At 43.5% G+C, this 17,772-nt stretch overlaps 1 protein-coding gene across 2 annotated transcripts in view; it reads left to right on the top strand.

Moving 5' to 3' along the window:
* GLRA1 (glycine receptor alpha 1) overlaps positions 1 to 17,772 on the top strand; it is an 82,981-nt gene that overhangs the window by 29,706 nt on the left and 35,503 nt on the right. For both annotated transcript variants that reach the window (XM_082211805.1, XM_082211804.1), the window contains exons 2-3: positions 2,203 to 2,333; positions 14,781 to 14,848. In XM_082211805.1, the coding sequence (XP_082067931.1) occupies positions 2,203 to 2,333; positions 14,781 to 14,848 (199 nt within the window). The remainder of the gene's footprint in view (positions 1 to 2,202; positions 2,334 to 14,780; positions 14,849 to 17,772) is intronic.

Genomic DNA, 17,772 nt, shown 5'->3' with positions numbered 1-17,772 from the left:
TAGGAATGTCCCTGTTAAGTTGTAGGTGAACATATCAGACGACACAGCGATTCTTCAAACAGCTCTTGTTTATTCACAGGCCAGAACAGAACTGAACTGAAGGGTTCAGCCAGCCTGCTTATATAGAGCTCCACTACAATGCAACAGTAACCACTTTCTGTAACTATCCAATCACTGAACATCACTTTCAATCTCTTATTTGCATATGCGGACCTGAGTGAAAACTATCTACAGTATCCCCCTGCTGGCCCCGGGTGACAACCTGGATCTGACCCTGACCCCTCAGGCAACACCATCTCTCCATAATCAACCTATAGAAGCATGGCTATGCAACTGTGTATCTGTTCTGGCAATCACATCCTCCACTGGTCAAGCTAGTTTTTATCAGCCTGGTCAATTAGCTCAACCAGCTACTGTAATCTAGACAAATGTCTGAATGATTTCTCTTTCAGCCCACAGAGAAGGAAGGAGTCTCTCTAGGGCAAAAGTAGCAGGCAAAACTCACCAACTAAATGAGTATTGTTATGGGAGATGTTTCTGTGCTGAAAGGTGGATGCAGTTTATTGTAATGGTGCACCAGTACAAACTCTGAACACAATCCAAGATATTTTTATGCCTCTATTTCCTAGGAAGGTGCTGTAGGATTTGTACATTGGATTCGCACTATATGTGAATGATTTACACAATCCCCATGAGATCTAGTCCCTTAACTCACTTCCCAGCCCTTCTGAAGTCGTTCATGATTCTACCTTCATCTCAGATGGTAAAGGGAGGGAGGAGAGCCAATCCTCATTGTCGGAACACCAAGCTCTTAGAAGTTGAATCAGTAAAACTCATGAAAAGATGAGGTCTGGATGTCAGATGGGTACCTTCATATTCCACACACTCCTAACAGTCAAATCCCTGATACTTAGTTCCTTGTGGGTGGCTTCATTGTTTAGACTTACCTTTTAGGTCCCAGTACTTTTCCGAGCACAATTCAAAGCGTTGGTGCTGACCTTTAAAGCCCTAAACGGCATCGGCCCAGTGTACCTGAAGGAGCGTCTTCACCCTCATCATTCAGCCCAGACACTGAGGTCCAACTCCGAGGGCCTTCTGGCAGTTTCCTCACTGCGAGAAGTGAAGCTACAGGGAACCAGGCAGAGGGCCTTCTTGGTAGTGGTGCCTACCCTGTGGAACGCCCTCCCATCAGATGTCAAGGAGTAAAGAACTATCTGACATTTAGAAGACATCTGAAGGCAGCCCTGTTTAGGGAAGTTTTTAATGACTGATGTTTTAATGTATTTTTAATCTTTTGTTGGAAGCTGCCCAATTATTATTAATGCAATTCCCAGACTAAACATTATGGTTCAGATTAAGAGAAGTCAAGTCTCACCTACATCCCATTCAATTGAATGGGGTGAGCAAATTGCAACTACCTGAAATGTACTGATTTCAACAGGACCTAGACATGCTTATCTGTAACACTCCAACTGATGCATCAATGGAGGGGTGAAGGCCAACATTAAATCTGATCTCTGTGGTCTTTGGTAGGTTTGGATTTGAGACTGAGAACTGAGAGCTGGGATCAAGACTGAGATATCTTGATCCCAGCATGGCAGCCAAATTTCTGTAATGAATAATGACTAACCTAGATAGGAAAAATCACAGGCCCCTGAAGTGTCGCCACACTGTGCAGGGAATTTAGGTTCCAACTAACTATTAAAGCAAATGGAAGATGACAGAGCTCACACACTCTGCCCACTCTTTAGAAAATGAAAATGTCAACATACTGCATGCTCTCCTCTGTTATTTGCCATGTAATTACATGGTAATTGATGCTTCATAACGGGGGGGAAAATTGCAAAGTGTGTTTTCCCACCAGGATACAATGCCAAAGTTCACATTTCTGATTTAAGTCGGCCTCCAGGTCTGTACCTAAATTAGCAGAAGGATTTTCTTCATTCGTCATCTTGCTTGATCTTGGGTAGCAGTTGGGATTCTGTGTTCGGGAATGTTTGGGCTGAGCAAACAAATTAGCAGAGACCAGCTTCATTAAGAACCCACAGAGGTATTTGTCATGGCTTATAATGGGAACAGTGTGCTAGCTGCAATGAATTCTGATCCCAGATCCTCACAACATGGGGCAAAAGATACAATTTCAACAGGAGAAGAAAAGGCTTCTAATTAAATCTCTGCTTGCTCTCTTCTTTTCTGGCTCAGCCTCGCCGCTTCCAAAGAAACTGGAGCAGCAGCCCGATCCGCTCCTAAACTAATGTCCCCTTCAGATTTCCTGGACAAATTGATGGGAAGGACATCAGGATACGATGCCAGAATCAGGCCCAATTTTAAAGGTATGCAGTCACTCGTGGTTTATATTTCACCTCCATTTTGTTTTAGATCAGAACATGAACTTTGGGCTTCTTTTCACCAGATTCTGTCTGTGGGACAACAGAGCTAGACCCTGCTCCTAGATAATCAATTGCTGCCTTGTGTTTCTTCAATTCCTCCTCTTCTTCCTGTGACCATAACTCATGATCAAAGCTGATCTACAAATGTCGCAGAATAAAGCCTAAGAATTCTGAGGTGGTGGTAGAATGGACTGGAATGGTTTAAGTTTCAGAGACTGACAGGAAATTATAAATGCTCGCCCTCATAAAACAAACAAACAAAAGATTTACCAAGCAGAAAGCCAGCATTTCAAGGAGAAATGTTTCCCTACCACAGTAGATATCTACTCGCAATGTGTGTGTGTGTGTGTGTGTGTGTGTGTGTGTGAGAGAGAGAGAGAGAGAGAGAGAGAGAGAGAGAGATGAATACAGCGTATTACATAGGAGAGCATTAAAAATGTGATTCCTCTGGAAGCAGTATACACTGTCTCAATCCATTCTACCCTTTTATGTCCACCTCATATTGCTTCATGTGCTTCAGCTTCAGAGTGGCTGGGGAAACCCAGCCAGATGGGCGGGGTACAAATAATAAATTATTATTATTATTATTATTATTATTATTATTATTATTATTATTATTATTATTATCATGTGTAGACCTAGCCTAAGCCTGTTTCCTGGACAGGATGAAGAGCCATGCAAAGGATACTCTTGGAGAAACAAAATACTGAGAATTTCTATCAAGGAAGGATATATATAGTTATAGTTTTTAAATTTTAATTGGGAAATGATTTATACTGAATTAATCCTTTTTTAAAAAAAAAATCCTTTTCTAAAAATCCACAAGCATTACTCCTAGGGGTTGATTAAAAATAGAAGTCTCCCCCCCAAAAAGAGAGGGAAAAAATGTTTCTATATGCGATAACAGCCATCCGTGTATTATTAGTGCAAAAAAATGGAAAACAGATAAAGTACAAATAAAAGAGGAATGGCACATTTCACTGTTAGAATATGTGAAGCTAGCAGAGATGACCACTAGAATAAGAAATCAAAATGATGAAAGACATAAAGAGGACTGGATCTTGTTTATGGAACATACGGGAAAGTATTATAAGCAAACAATTTACCTAGCAGGATGGTAAGATTTTCTGCAGAGTAAGAAATAAATAAAGTATATAAAAGTTCACTGGGTGAACTAAGAAAATGTGGGGGAAAGAGGGGATAAAAGGAAACATGGAAGGATAGGCTAGGTCACAGTGGTGTCCAAACTTTTTTCAAAGAGGGCCAGATTTGATGAAGTGAAGGGCCGTGAGGGGTGACAAAGGGCCGACCAGTGTTGTTAACCTTTTTTTAGGATTAAAGTTGTTGAGCTTTTTAAAGGATTTTACCCCAGGAAATAAACTGCCACAGGGGCCAGTTTAATCCGGCCGGTAGGGGTTACATTAGGCCCCTGAAACAGACCTTGGGCATGCCTGGGATAGGAAGTCGATCAAGTAATGTTTTCTGTATTTTTGTCTATTCTTTGAAATCTTAAAAAAGATACCCTTTTCTTTATTTCAGAGATTTTTCTTTATTGTATCATCTTTGTTCAGATTTTGCTGATATAGAATCCTATTAGAAACGCAAATAAATATGAGAAAAGGAAGGATATATATTTAATTTCCTCAATTCCATGAAAGTCTCCACAGAATGGTGTTGATTTATAAAGAAGCACAAGAAATTACTTAAGCATCTATTTAGCACAATGTTCTGTCTATAATGGAAAGTCCTAACAACCCTGGGTTCTGAGTATTCTGTTCCTTGCCATCCACTCCCATTTGCCAGCAGTTTAATGTAATAGGCACCCACTGAGCATATCAATGGTGGCAGTGAATATCCTACCCACTAGTCGTCAAAATTCTGATTGCCCACAAAAGAGGATCTTATCCAGAGTTCGTTATAATCTTTTTTTATGGCAGACTTCCATGAAACTAATGTACTTTGTTGGGATGAGGGGGGTTGTCACTTGCCTATTTACAAACTACCACATGCTGATTTAATTTTGACTGGCTGCCTTTTAGCTGTAGTGATATGCTAAAAGGATAGCATATTTACGCACCATGTTTTCCGATCTATGCAAAATCCCATATATTTCAATTACTCCCCTTATAGCCTCTGCATTTAATTTAATGTCACAACTAGCTGTAAGCATCTCCTGGCAGTACGGAGGATTATAATGCATAATCTTAACATCTTGCTAGTAACAGCTGTGAAATTCACAGGCTACGATCCAAATGCACCATACTAAGATTAGATTCATCAATGGATCTGAGATTCAGGTAGGTAGCCGTGTTGGTCTGACGCAGTTAATCTGAGTCAGTCATGACTAACTTGTCCATTGATTTCAACAGGTCTACTCTGAGTGTGAGTCATTCCCTACCCACAGACTTTTCATGGGGTTTTCCTTATTTTTCAGTCAACGTTCCCCTGCATGTGACCTGAAACCACCAACACACATATACATATCAATCATTGTCTCTTTTGTGATACCACTCATCATAACTATGAACCCAATCCCTCTCGCGCACAGCCAATCAACCAATGTAGCCATAAAGATTCATGACTCATCTTTTGTGGTATGTGAAGCACGAGTAAATGTTTACACATTTTGACAGGCAGAAGGAAGAAAAAGAGATGAAAAGGTGAAATGGAATTAATATGCATGTGTATTTAAATTATGGGTGCTAATACACATTATGATTGCTGCAGGAAAGTGGTTTTGTTTCTGCAGCAAATGTGTCAAGTGTGGAAGACACATAGGGCCGACCCACCCATGAGGCAAGCCTTATGCAACAGCCAAAGGTGGCAGGATCCACAGGGGCAGATGTAGATCTTTCTCTCCCCCCTTTCTTGCTCCTGGAGTAGATATTCACTCATCCCTCCTTCCCTGGGAGGGTGTGTGTGCCCCATGTACATATATCTGGGACTCGACACATATACACAGAAGTTTAGAAGCATGTATTATTTCCACACTTTATGACAATGTTCTCCAAATGTTCTGTACTACAACTCCTATCATCCCCAGACATGCTGGCTGGGGCTGATGAGACTTGTCATCCAAAACATTTGAAGGGTGCTAGGTTGGGGAAGGCTGCTGTATGCTTTTTATTGCAAAACAAAATACCACTGGTGCTGCACTAGGGTTTCCTGCCCACCAGTTTAGTTAGTGGGGGACGAAGAGGAGGGGATCAGAGTTAAGGTGCTTTTAGATTGTCCACTGCTGCAGTAAACCCACAGCTGATCTGAGACAATTTCATATCACATGAAAGAATTTGCCCTTTGACAAATACACAGCAGCTGCTCCAACATCAGCCTTGGGCAGTCACTCTGCATTTTGCCAGAGCAGTCACCCAGGCAAGACTGGCCAAAAAGAGCTGCTCTGTGTGTGAGCCCTTTTTTGATATAACATGAAACACGTTCCGATTAAGCCAAGTGAGGAATCTGATTTTTGTGGCATTAGAATACACCTTTCGTTCTCGAGAGCAATCGTGCCACGTGGAAGGGCAACTATGCAATCAGGTGCAAAACAATTAGCCCAAACTGATGGAGTGTGTGTCTGTGTGTCTCTGTGTGTTTTAACTGCCCCGGAAGGCTGAGCAGAAGGGAAAGTTTCTATTTTTTCATGACCGATCCTCATATCCAAATTTAGCAATGATGAGCCTTGAGCCATCTCAAGCCTTTGAACATCAAGTTACCCATAAAGACACGCAAACTTGGGTGCCCCAGATACGAGTAGAGTCCGACTCTCACAGCTGCCACTTCCCTGGAGCCACGTTGCAGCTTGTCAACAGAGCCGAGATGGCTGTGCTCATAGTGAACCCTTCCCTCTATCCCACAGGGATCCCATGTGGCCAGTGGAGAACTTAAGATGAGGCACTTGCCTACTCTTAGCTCAGTCATTCTCCTTACTGTGTGCCAGCTGCCTCTGTCAATACCTCCCAAATCTGATTGTAATGTTTGCTTCTGCCCTGGCAACCAAAAAGAAGAGTCGTGAGGCCAAATGTTGGGGTAAAGGTTGTATTTATTGAAATGTGACAAGTTGGAGAAACTGCAAGTAAATTAACCAAAATCAGAACGCATGGGCAGGTGAGGATTTTATCTAACTCTGGTAGATCCCTCCAGATCACTGGGCATGTGATGCAGACAACACAAGCTGGGTTTCCCCAATGAAGGGTGAGGAGGAAACTAGGTGAGCTTTGAATATAAAACCCACTGTCCAGTGTTCACTCAAAGTGTGCATATCAGACTTAAAGGGCACCCCCACACACAAGTCCCAGCAGGGATAAAGTACTGGCAGACCCCTAAAGGGTGCTCTTGTCTCAATAGTGCCTACAGTTTTCTCCCTCACTTCCTCATCTGCCCAGATTCAGTGCTCCATGAGAAACTCCTCTCTGCCATTCACCAGATTGCCAATTGAATTAGTCCCAGCAGTATGGAATAGGTAGGGAAAGGAGGAATTATAAGAGCTAATCAAAGAATCTCCCCACCCCTTAAAAAAATCCTACTCAGGTCCTTCAACACACAGCTAACCAAAGCACCATACGACATAGGGGGAGGGAAAGAAGGCACAGGAAAAAGGCTATGAGGAGGAGAAGGCTTATAAAGGCAGGTTCCCAACTGCTTCCTAATTGGCCACCAGGCCCCAGATAATTCCCCCTCTCTTTGGGAACCAACCGCCCACATCTTTTGAAAAAGGAGGGTTGAGGGCAAACACACACCCCAGCAAAGGGCAGGAATAGGACTGCCATACGTCCTGGAATTTACATATGGGGTGCATTTCTGAAAGGCAGTGCTTTGTCCTGGATCTTAGGCAAGTCAGTTGAAAAATCACGTTTTTTGTGGTTTTTGTAAAATAAAATAAAAAGAAGCAGCAGCTCAACAACTTTGGGATGTTCTGGTCTGAAATATGGCAGCCCTAGGCAGGAAGACTCCCTTTCTGAGATCCTTAATGGTACCCTGGTAACCAATGATGATGATGACACAAATCAACAAGCTGCATGTGTTGGCTTCAATCTCTAATGTGTGGTCGTCTGTGCTGTGAGGAGCAAATAAACAAACTGTGCTGAACACCAAGGAACTATTAACTACTGCAATTACTCCTGCAGTCCAGTTGCAAAGAGGCATGTTATTATTCATTGCATTGAATTTATAGATCACCCTACCTCAAAGGCTGAGAGGAAGTATAACAGAATACATACAAAACCTTCTGCTGAAATTAAGTCGGAATTCAATTCACTAGCTAAATATAACAGAAACAACAACAGCAAACCCCAGAAACTGCCAGCTTAAATCTGCTCACACATGGACTAAAATAAGCAGCTCTAGATGCTCAGGGCTTTGGAAACTTGCAAGGCAAAGCCCAACAAAGCTGATATGTTCTGATGAAACTGGATTTGGGAGTCTTCTTCAGTGAACTAGTGGTGTGAATATGCATAAACAAGACCACGCAGTAGCTGCTTAACAGTTTGCCACACAGTACCTGCAACCACAAGAAGAAGAGCTAATATTCTGTAGCTTCCAATCACGTGATTAAGTCCAGTCTCGTTACCCTTTCACTTCAGCAGATTTTCAAGCAATGTGGCTAGGTGGTCCATAATGCCTGATTTAACTGTGTGTTTGGAGTTACCTGCAAGAAGGTTCTGAACTGCAGGTGGGGAACCTGGGACTCTCCAGATGTTGCTGGACTACAACTCCCTCCAGTTCTACCCATGATAAGGAGTAGTAGGCTGACAATATCTGGAATATCACAGGTTTCCCACTCCTGGTTCAGAGGCTGTGGATGGGCACTTCGCCATACAGTTCCAGGTGGCATGTGGCACAGTTGAAGCTGCTACCACATGACACCTGGATATGAGGTGTTTTACCAATGCGAGGCTGAGGTAGAGAGTCTGGCCCAAGGCTGGGGGTTTTAATTCATGGGTTTGCATCCAGTTAAGTGCCACTCACAGTAGACCCATTAAAGGACCTAAGTGGGCCATGCCCATTCATTTCAGTCAGCCTACTCTGCATACAACCCTTGCCATACAAAAGGCAATTTTAAATTTGCCATTTGGCTTCTATAAGCCATAGATGAGGGGTTCGGGTACGTCTGTTCCCAGGAGCCAACTGTGAACCCTTCACACCTCTCTCACTCTCTCTCTCTGGCACTCAGGACTCTTTGCAGGCCACACAACCCATGCTGGCCTCTCTTTTCACTTTCCTTGGGTGTCTTTGGTGGGCTGGAATAAATGCTGGAAGTCTGCCTCTGGCTCCACCCACCTTTTCTCTGGCCCTGCCCACTAATGACATGTGACCCCTGGGAGATTCCTGGGAAGGGACTGCAGCTCTCAGGCTGTAAAAGGTTCCCAATTTCTGCCATTATGACACAAATATGTCTGGTTACCCAGCTAAAAAGAAAGCTTCAGATACTGGGAGAAAACCAACAGAGGGTTAAAAGGAATGCACTGCAGGAAGGTCTTCCCACTCCAGCAGACACGTATACACAAAAGAAATTAAACTTTAATATTTAATGAAATATATACATTACCCTTCTGCTGAAGGCAGTTGTATTGTAATTTTATGCAAGATAATTTAATTTCAGATTTATTTCAATGAACTGCACCTTCCCCCCATGGGGGCAGTTCGCTGGCTTCGTCTGTCACACATAAATCAGTATCCAATTTATATGAAAGTCACAGCAGCAGCTTTGCAGAACTTGAGCTTGTAGCTTTCTGAGCACATCATTTAAATGAGCCAGCAATAAGTCACAGAGGCGTTTTAATGGTTTAGATTTAAATGAAAATAATACCATGGCCGCCCAGAATCAGTTCCTTTCTTTATTCATGATAGTTAAAATTAAAAGCAAGGGGGAGGAGGAAAACCCCTTTTTGTGGGTGAAGCCCACAGTGGGTGCTTCAAATGATGTGTTTATTGAGCATTAATTCTTGTTCATGGGGAGATTAGAGGACACTGGCTATTTAATGAGCATTCATTCCAATTTGTTTACAGGGAGATTAGATGGTGTTGTGTCATGGCAAGTGTTACCTAACACTCTCCAGCACATCTTCTCATCATATTCCTTACCATAAAAATCCATATTCCTTACCATAAAATTTTTTAACAGGCTGGCACATATTCAGCATGGAGAGGACACTATGGATCAGAGGCCAGTTGACATGATGGGGAACCACTGACCGTGCACATAAACAGATAAAAATCACTGTTTGTTTGTTTATTTGTTGGTTTGTTGCATAGAATAGACCTAAGATCATCATAAACTCATCTACCTCCAAATCCCCTTCTTCATATTGCTATGCACACATAGCAAAGCAGAATTGGATAGGAAACATTTTTTCCCCCGTGTGACAAGGATACAATCTTTGTCCCCACCTACCAAGTACAGTCGTACCTTGGAAGCTGAACGCCCTGGCACTCGAACGTTTTGGCTCCCGAATGCCGCGGACCCGGAAGTGAGTGTTCCAGTTTGCAAACGTTCTTTTGGAAGCTGAATGTCCAGCACGGCTTCCATGGCTTCCGATTGGCTGCAGGAAGCTCCTGCAGCCAATTGGAAGCTGCGCCTTGGAAGTCGAACATTTTGGAAGTCAAACAGACTTCCTGAATGAATTCCGTTCGGCTTCCAAAGTACGACTGCACTATATTCTGCACGGGAAGATACTCATGAATAGGGATGTCAGAGAATTCCAATAAAAAACAGAAACAGAGGGAGAAAATGCCAGTTGTTTTATTATTATTATTATTATTATTATTATTATTATTATTATTATTACTATTATTTATAGCGCACCCATCTGGCTGGGTTTCCCCAGCCACTCTGAGTGGCTTCCAACAAAATATTAAAATACAGTAGTCCATCAAACATTAAAAGCTTCCCTAAACAAGGCTGCCTTCAGATGTTTTCTAAAAGTCTGGTAGCTGTTGTTCTCTTTGACATCTGGTTGGAGGGCGTTCCACAGGGCGGGTGCCACTACCGAGAAGGCCCTCTGCCTGGTTCCCTGCAACTTGGCTTCTCACAGTGAGGGAATCGCCAGAAGTCCCTTGGAGCTGGACCTCAGTGTCCGGGCAGAATGATGGGGGTGGAGACGCTCCTTCAGGAAATCAAGGGTTGGGTCTTTAAAAACTAAGGGACATTCCATGTGGGTCCATAGAAGGTAAGTAGTAAGCAGACACAAGCCTTGTTGCTCATGCAGCACACCTGTGTAGACATCAGCCTTCGCTTCCAACTTCCCATCTTTGTGGAGCTTGAACCAACATAGCATATTACCCTTGTGATCTTAAACTGGCAGATATTTTTTTTTAAAAAAAAGAACAGTGTTAAGGCAAGATTCCTGGCCTGTTGCAGAGAGTACCTAATTCAAGCAGGGACTTTCAGATCAGGGATTATTTAAGAAACCTCCCCTTTAAAACTCAGCTGAAAGTTCAACCTGGAAACCCAGAATCCATAGCATAGAAAAGGGGTCAGCAACCTTTTTCAGCCATGGGCCGGTCCACTGTTCTTCAGACCATGTATTGGGCCGGACTACTTTTTTTTGGGGGGGGGAATGAACGAATTCCTATGCCCCACAAATAACCCAAAGATGCATTTTAAATAAAAGCACACATTCTACTCATGTAAAAACACCAGGCAGGCCCCACAAATAACCCAGAGGTGCATTTTAAATAAAAGGACACATTCTACTCATGTAAAAACACACTGATTCCCGGACCGTCCGCAGGCCAGATTGAGAAAGTGATTGGGCCGCATCCAGCCCACGGACCTTAGGTTGCCTATCCCTTGCACAGAATTTATTTCAGCTTTGTGGGGAAGGACAAGGAAAACATCCTTTACCATAATTGATGCAGCCTCCAGGTGGCCAGGGGCCATAGCTTTCAATACAGCCACCCGCAGTGAGAGCACTGGAGCATGGTGAAGTTTATTTGCTGCATATGAACTGCCAGACAAAAGCTGGGAAAGACATTAGTTCTCCGTTCACATCTGGCAAACGTTGGGCACTTTTAAAGAAAGGCTTCAGATACACTAAACCTTGAGGCCTTCCAGCCTGCAGCTAAAATGAAGGCTATAATATTGCCAGCTCTCCCCAAAGGAGGAAGTGGTAACAGCTCATCAGCATATGTTAATATATGTGAGTACTTAGGTTTTAAATGGCACATTGTCTTGCAGTGAGACAAGAATGAGAAAAGATAAAGAGATAAGGTTCATGGCTCATGGTAGAGCATGTGCTTCGAATGCAAAAGGTCCCAGGTTCAATCTTCAGCTTCAGGTAGAGCTGAAATAGGCTTCCTATCTGAAACCCTGGAGAGCCCCTGCCAGGCTGTATACACATCCAGCGTTTGAAATGCACAGGAGTCATGTTTCAGAATGTACTATTGTACACAGCAGTTTGCAATCGTACACACCTTCATGCAATAATGGCAGCTGCTATCTGTGTTATTTGTACACAGAGGTGGGCATGTATTCACACAAGTGTGCAACAGTGGTCCCTATTCCTCTCAATCTGTGTGTCCACAGACCCTTTTTATATCTGTGTACAGAGATTGCTATGTTATCATACAGCTTCCTGTTTTATGTATGACTTTAAGCATGTAGTCTGCCTTTGACCGCAAGCTTTTTCTCTGAAAAATTCCAAGGGCTGCATCGCTGAGCCAGATCAGGACCTTTACATAGGAGGGCGAGGGCAGTCAGGAAGTTTTATTCATTTACTATCCACTGTGTGCCAATCCAGATTGGGTTCTCCACACTGACAATTTGCATTGAAATAAAAACTCCCATTTGCTTCAGTGCAAATTGCAGGCACACAGGGGCCAGTCCAGATCAGCACCACATCAGGGAGGAAAAGGCGGAAGCTTCACTACTCTCCCCACACAAACATACCAGGACTCGGGGAACTCACCCTGGCAATTTACAGAAAACAAAGCCTGCACACACAAGCAGCGCGGAGCAAGCCAATTGGGTGCCTGGGGCAGCCTCTCACAAGGCGGGGCGAGCCAGGACAGGACAGGACACTCCACAGGGCCTCCAAGGAGTCTGCCTGCCTCCTCCCACTCAGCCACCCTACAGCTGAGGGAAAGGCGGCGGGCGGACAGTTTGGGGCACCACGGAGCGTGCGGGCGCCCAAGCCATCATGTCACTCCCAGGAGAGAGACGTGGCTCAGGTGCACTGCAGACCCAGCGGTGAGTGCCGCCAGGCATTTTGTCACCCCCCCTCAGTGGTGACACCCAGGGTGGCCCGCATCCACCGCACCCCCCTTCCTCCACCCCTGCACACAAGCAAACAATGTGATTAAAAACACAGGTCCTGAGGGAGTCTGGGGTGGTGTTGGTTTGAACATAAGGCTCATTTACTATAGTGAAACCTGCTCCCAGATTAATGCTCACCTAGAACCAGGACCTTTGTAAGCCTGTCAGCAGCCTGGCACACTCCTGCAGTAATCATGTGTGGAACGCTGAAAGTTCAAGGGTACAGCAATCAAATATAGGAAAATCACTTTACTGGCATGCATGTGTGAGCCAGACCTTTGCTTCCATAAGGGAATCCTGGAGGAATTCAGTGTGTCTAGACTGCCAGTTACAGCTGTTTCCCAGCAAGACCTTTGAAGCAGGATAGAGCTCTCCTCGCCCTTTTCCCCTTCATGTGCAGTCATCCAGAGCCTAGCCCTGAATATAGATTGATACATTATCCTCACTGAATTTTGCAGTCTGCTGCTGCTATTCACAAAAGATTTATTTATATTTGGAAGAGGGTGGCTGGCCTGCTTAATCCTGTAATCTCTCCAAGGTAGAACTGTAAGTAATAACAGGTATTAAAACAAAGGTGAAATGGAGCAAAGCTCTGAGTGGCACATTTCTGATCGTTTTGGCATGCGCTGCTAGATAGTCAGGCCTCTGCCTCTAATCTTCACTCTGGTTGGAATCCTCCCTCACTGCTCCCCTGGCCTGGGTGCCCTTTGTCACTCCCTGATTGGAAAGGGCATGCTAAGCTTTCTGTCCTTTTTGTCCGAAGTGATTTCTCAGACTTTTATCATCTAGATGCAATGAGCTAAAGGTCTTTAGGTGATGTAACTCCATGCTCAGTTTACTCCATGTCCCTTCCTGTTATCTAATAAGGCTGATTCTGAAAAAGTGAATGGCGCAAAAGGAAGACAGGGCACAAAGCAGCTCCCTTTCTGAACACTTGGATTAATCCAAGCCTTAAAGCCCCTTGAGCTACACACACTGTAATTGACCAGAAACCAGTGGCCACAGCATCAGATGGGTCCTTAGGCTATATAATTCTTCCCTACCTTCCAGAGGCACGCATAAAAGCCCTCTGGTCTAACTATGTAGACTGAATGCATGGATAGGAAGCTTAGATGTGGACAATTACTACATGTGTAAGCTTTGTGCACAATGCAACCAACAAATATGAGTTGGTGGCAGTCACAAGTGATATTCAGGTCCTGCTTGCAGTCTCCCCCTTAGGCACCTGGCTGACCACTGGGAAAACAGGATGCGGGACTGGATGGGCTTTTGATCTCATCCATCACATCTCTCCTTATGTTCTTAAGAACAAGCAAAAGTTTGGCCAGTGTGGGTTTTTTGGTCCTTTTTTGAAATATTAAGAACATATTACAAAACAGCAACCCTTAACACAATATTCCATGTCAAAAACAGATTGACAGACATCACATCAATATAGGTTTGTGCCAGACAACTTACTTATTGCACGTTCATCCTGATTTGCTTGCACAAAGCTTATATAGAGGTTAGATTATATCTGGTTTTCATTGAGCATTCATTCTGATTTGTTTGTGGGGAGGTGCTACATCAACAAACATTCATCGCAATCTGCTTTCAGGGTGTTCATACATCTTATTCATCCATTCCTATCACACTTTTCAATGCATTTCCCCCTCACTTTTCAAACCGCAAAATGGCCAATTCTTTTTATTTTGAAGTGAATTTATTGCTCTGGGGCAATAAAACCCTTTACAGTGGAACCTCTCTACTTACCACCATAATCCGTTCTGGCGGCCCGTCCTTTAGGCAAAACGGGTCTCTGGTAGAAGCGCCATTGTGTGCATGTGCTTCTGCATGTGCATGAATTGCAGCAAACCCGGTATTTACTTCCAGGTTTGCTGTGGTTGTGACTTGGATCGGGCCCAAGTAGAGGCGGTCGTAAGTAGAGGTTCTACTGTAATTTGTTTTAAGTTCACAAACCGAAAGCTCCAGTATATGCTTGATTCTCTCCCTCCAAAACTGTGGCCCCCATGTAGCATCATCAAATCCGAGTGGGAAGAGACCTTGAGGCTCAGGTGGTGCAAGCCCTTGCTGAATGCAGGGTCTGCTTTTTCTAGGTGGCACACAGAACGTCTGATCAACCTTCACTTGTTTTTCAGGCCCTCCAGTGAATGTCAGCTGCAATATTTTCATCAACAGCTTTGGATCTATTGCAGAAACCACTATGGTGAGTAAAAACAAAATATGGAACCTATGCATACCGTATCCAGGTCATGAGACAGGTACTATAAGCAGCATGTGTTATTTGCATTTCACACGCTGGAAAAGATAAGTGACTATCTCTCTGTTCCCACGTTTCCTCCTTTTCCTCCCTTGTCAGCAATGGGTAGCAAGCTCACTGCATCGCTGCTGACAGGATGGGTCAGGGTTTTGTGTTAGGAGCAGAATCTCTCCACACAGAAGCTGCAAATGAAATGGGCACCTAGGCTTCTTTGGAAGCTGTGCTACTTCCCAGAGCAGCGTTTGGGGAAAACCACAACAACAAACTTGGCTAACGGCAATGTAATCTGCTTTGCTAACCAGACAAAAAACCAGAAAGCTCAAGAGTTCCAAAGGGTGCTACAGGTTTCAAAATATATTCAAGCCTTTGGATGGATTTACATGCAATTTAAACACTATTTTAAATTCATCCAGGCTTCGGGGATGTAAGAACACCAACCCTCCTACCATGTTGACCAGTTGCTGTGTTGAGGGCAGTTCTAAAATCATGATTAGATTGTTTCTTATTGTAAAGCACCCTTTGTTCTGTAGGGGAGAGTGATGAAATACATATATGTTATTTGCATCCTTTACTTATCGTATTAGTTTGGTAGAAAGACACACTTGCTCATGTGATCACCGTGAGTGGTGCAAGCTGGGAATGCTGTCCACACTGAAGTGGCAAGTGCTGGAGGGAGTGGGGGGGTAGAGAAACTTGAATTAGTTTGCATTTAAAGTTGAGCCTGCCCAATTCACACTGAAGCAATCTGAAGCAATATAGGAACTGAAACACAGTCATTCTGTGAAATTCACACTTCCTATGAATTTTGCAGTTCAGTTCTCCAAACAAATGAGGTGTACAGAAATGCATCTAGTGGGATAAAATGTGTCTAAAAATGCATATGTTCATGCAAATAACACACAAAAATGCATCAAGGGGGGGGGAATTGATTAGCAGAAATGCGTACAAAATGGCATAAAGTCATGTGTAGATTAGCAGAAGATCACATCTAAAGATTGGAAAGATGAGAAACTGAGAGAAACCAAAATGGAAAAGAGTCTTCCATCACTATATGCACCACATCATTCTTGATTTCCAAGTCACAAAGTGCTCTCACTTCTTATCATGTCTGAGAGGAAGCTGAAGATAAAGCATCAGCAGACATTTGAAGCTGAGATGGCTGTAATTCTTGAAAGATAGTTTCCAGTTTTAATAATGATATTTAATTGAAATGCACCATTTTTCATTAAGGAATGCAGGTTGTCAGTCATTCCTGGTGACAGACAGAAAAGCGTTTGCAGCATATTAGCTTTTCAGTATACAAAAACAAGAAACCAGTCACTTCCAAACTGAACTGCAATTGTATTTTCATGTCATTTTTGAGTTTCATGTGGAAAACTAAAACTCTTAGCTTTTGGTTTTCTAAACAGATATAGCCAGCAGAGGCTGATGACTCCTACACTTTTGTTTTGGGATCACTATGAGAATACTGCTTCCCTTGGGCTGAAATTTACATAGTTATTACAATTTCAGCTTTTATCTAGAAAGATCATTAAACTGCCAGTATTGGGGGATTTTAGTTCACACATAAGACATTAATGTTGACATTTAAAGACACTAGAGGCAGTCTTTGCAGCACACAAATCAGTAGCTATCATTATGTCAACATGCAAAGGTCTAATGAGTTCACAAACACAGTTTGGGGCACAATCCAAAGGAGAATAATAGGAGCTGGAAGGAGTGCAGGAGCCATCAATAAAGGGCAGGCATTCTCAGGAGAATAGATGAGCAGGAACTCTGGGAAGCAGGTCTGTATTCATCAAAAATTAGTGGGAGTAATGAAAAAGATGTCGCAAGTGGGGAGTTTCTAGGGGAAGGTTTCCAGCTCAGTGGAATTCACAAATGAGAAGATACAGCTAGGAAGAAAGGTGCAGGCTACTGTAGAAAATGAATGAAACAGAGGAGAATCGTAGAATTGTAGAGTTATAAGGGAACCTCAGGGTCATCAAGTCCAGCCCCCTGCAATGCAGAATAATTGGGTACAGAAGGCAAACCCATCTTAAAGTCATAATACTGAAAGATCTTAATGTGGTGCTCTTGGCCAATTTATGTCCCACTGCCTATCAGTTAAGGTAACACATTCCCTTCAAGCTCTGCAGTGATGGCTGGCTGTCACCAGTTTGAGGAAATATTGTTGCAACAACACTTCTAGTTGAGATTTAGTTGAGAGAGATTCCTGCATTGCAGAAGGTTGGACTAGATAACCCTCAAGGTCCCTTCCAACTTTATAATTCTATGACTCTAGATCTTTTAACATCAGAAGTGGTTCAGCCAGCATCCTGGAGCCGCAGCCGAATGAGTAAGGATGAGCACACTGCAGCTGAACCCATCTACATTGAAGGAGGGATAGCCAGATACCATCATTTCCTAGGAGAGGGAGGCAGACTTGTCATTGGTGTTATTTCTCCATCCTTAGTCAACCAAGTTCAGAGCTGGGAGGTCCTACCTTATTCTTCCACATTCAGGTTCTAGGGACAGCCAGGAGTGCCTCCCCCCACCCTACATCACCCCATCTTTGGCTGCTCCATTAGCTGAAGCGCTTTCTGGGCAATGAGATTTTGGAAGCCATAGCCTGTGCTTTTGTAGCGTCACAAGTTCTGCACGTGGCTGGCTGTGCTCGGGAAATGTTTGGAAGCTGCCTTTGGTGCACAACGTATCTTTTTATGGGAATATGGAAATGCGAACATGTGATACGTTTCAACAGCCTTGTATTTACCAGAGGCAGTTTCTATTTTTCTGGTAAAACGCTATTCCTGTTTTGTTCCTATATTCACAAACACGTACCAGAGCTCAGTCCACTCTAAGGTCTCTTGTTCAATCTCTGGAAGGGA

This window comes from Podarcis vaucheri (genome assembly GCF_965113315.1).
Source record: "Podarcis vaucheri genome assembly, chromosome: 2".
Taxonomy (NCBI): Eukaryota; Metazoa; Chordata; class Lepidosauria; order Squamata; family Lacertidae; genus Podarcis; species Podarcis vaucheri.
The sequence above is the reverse complement of the archived record's forward strand: the minus strand, read 5'-3'. Positions and strand labels throughout refer to the sequence as shown.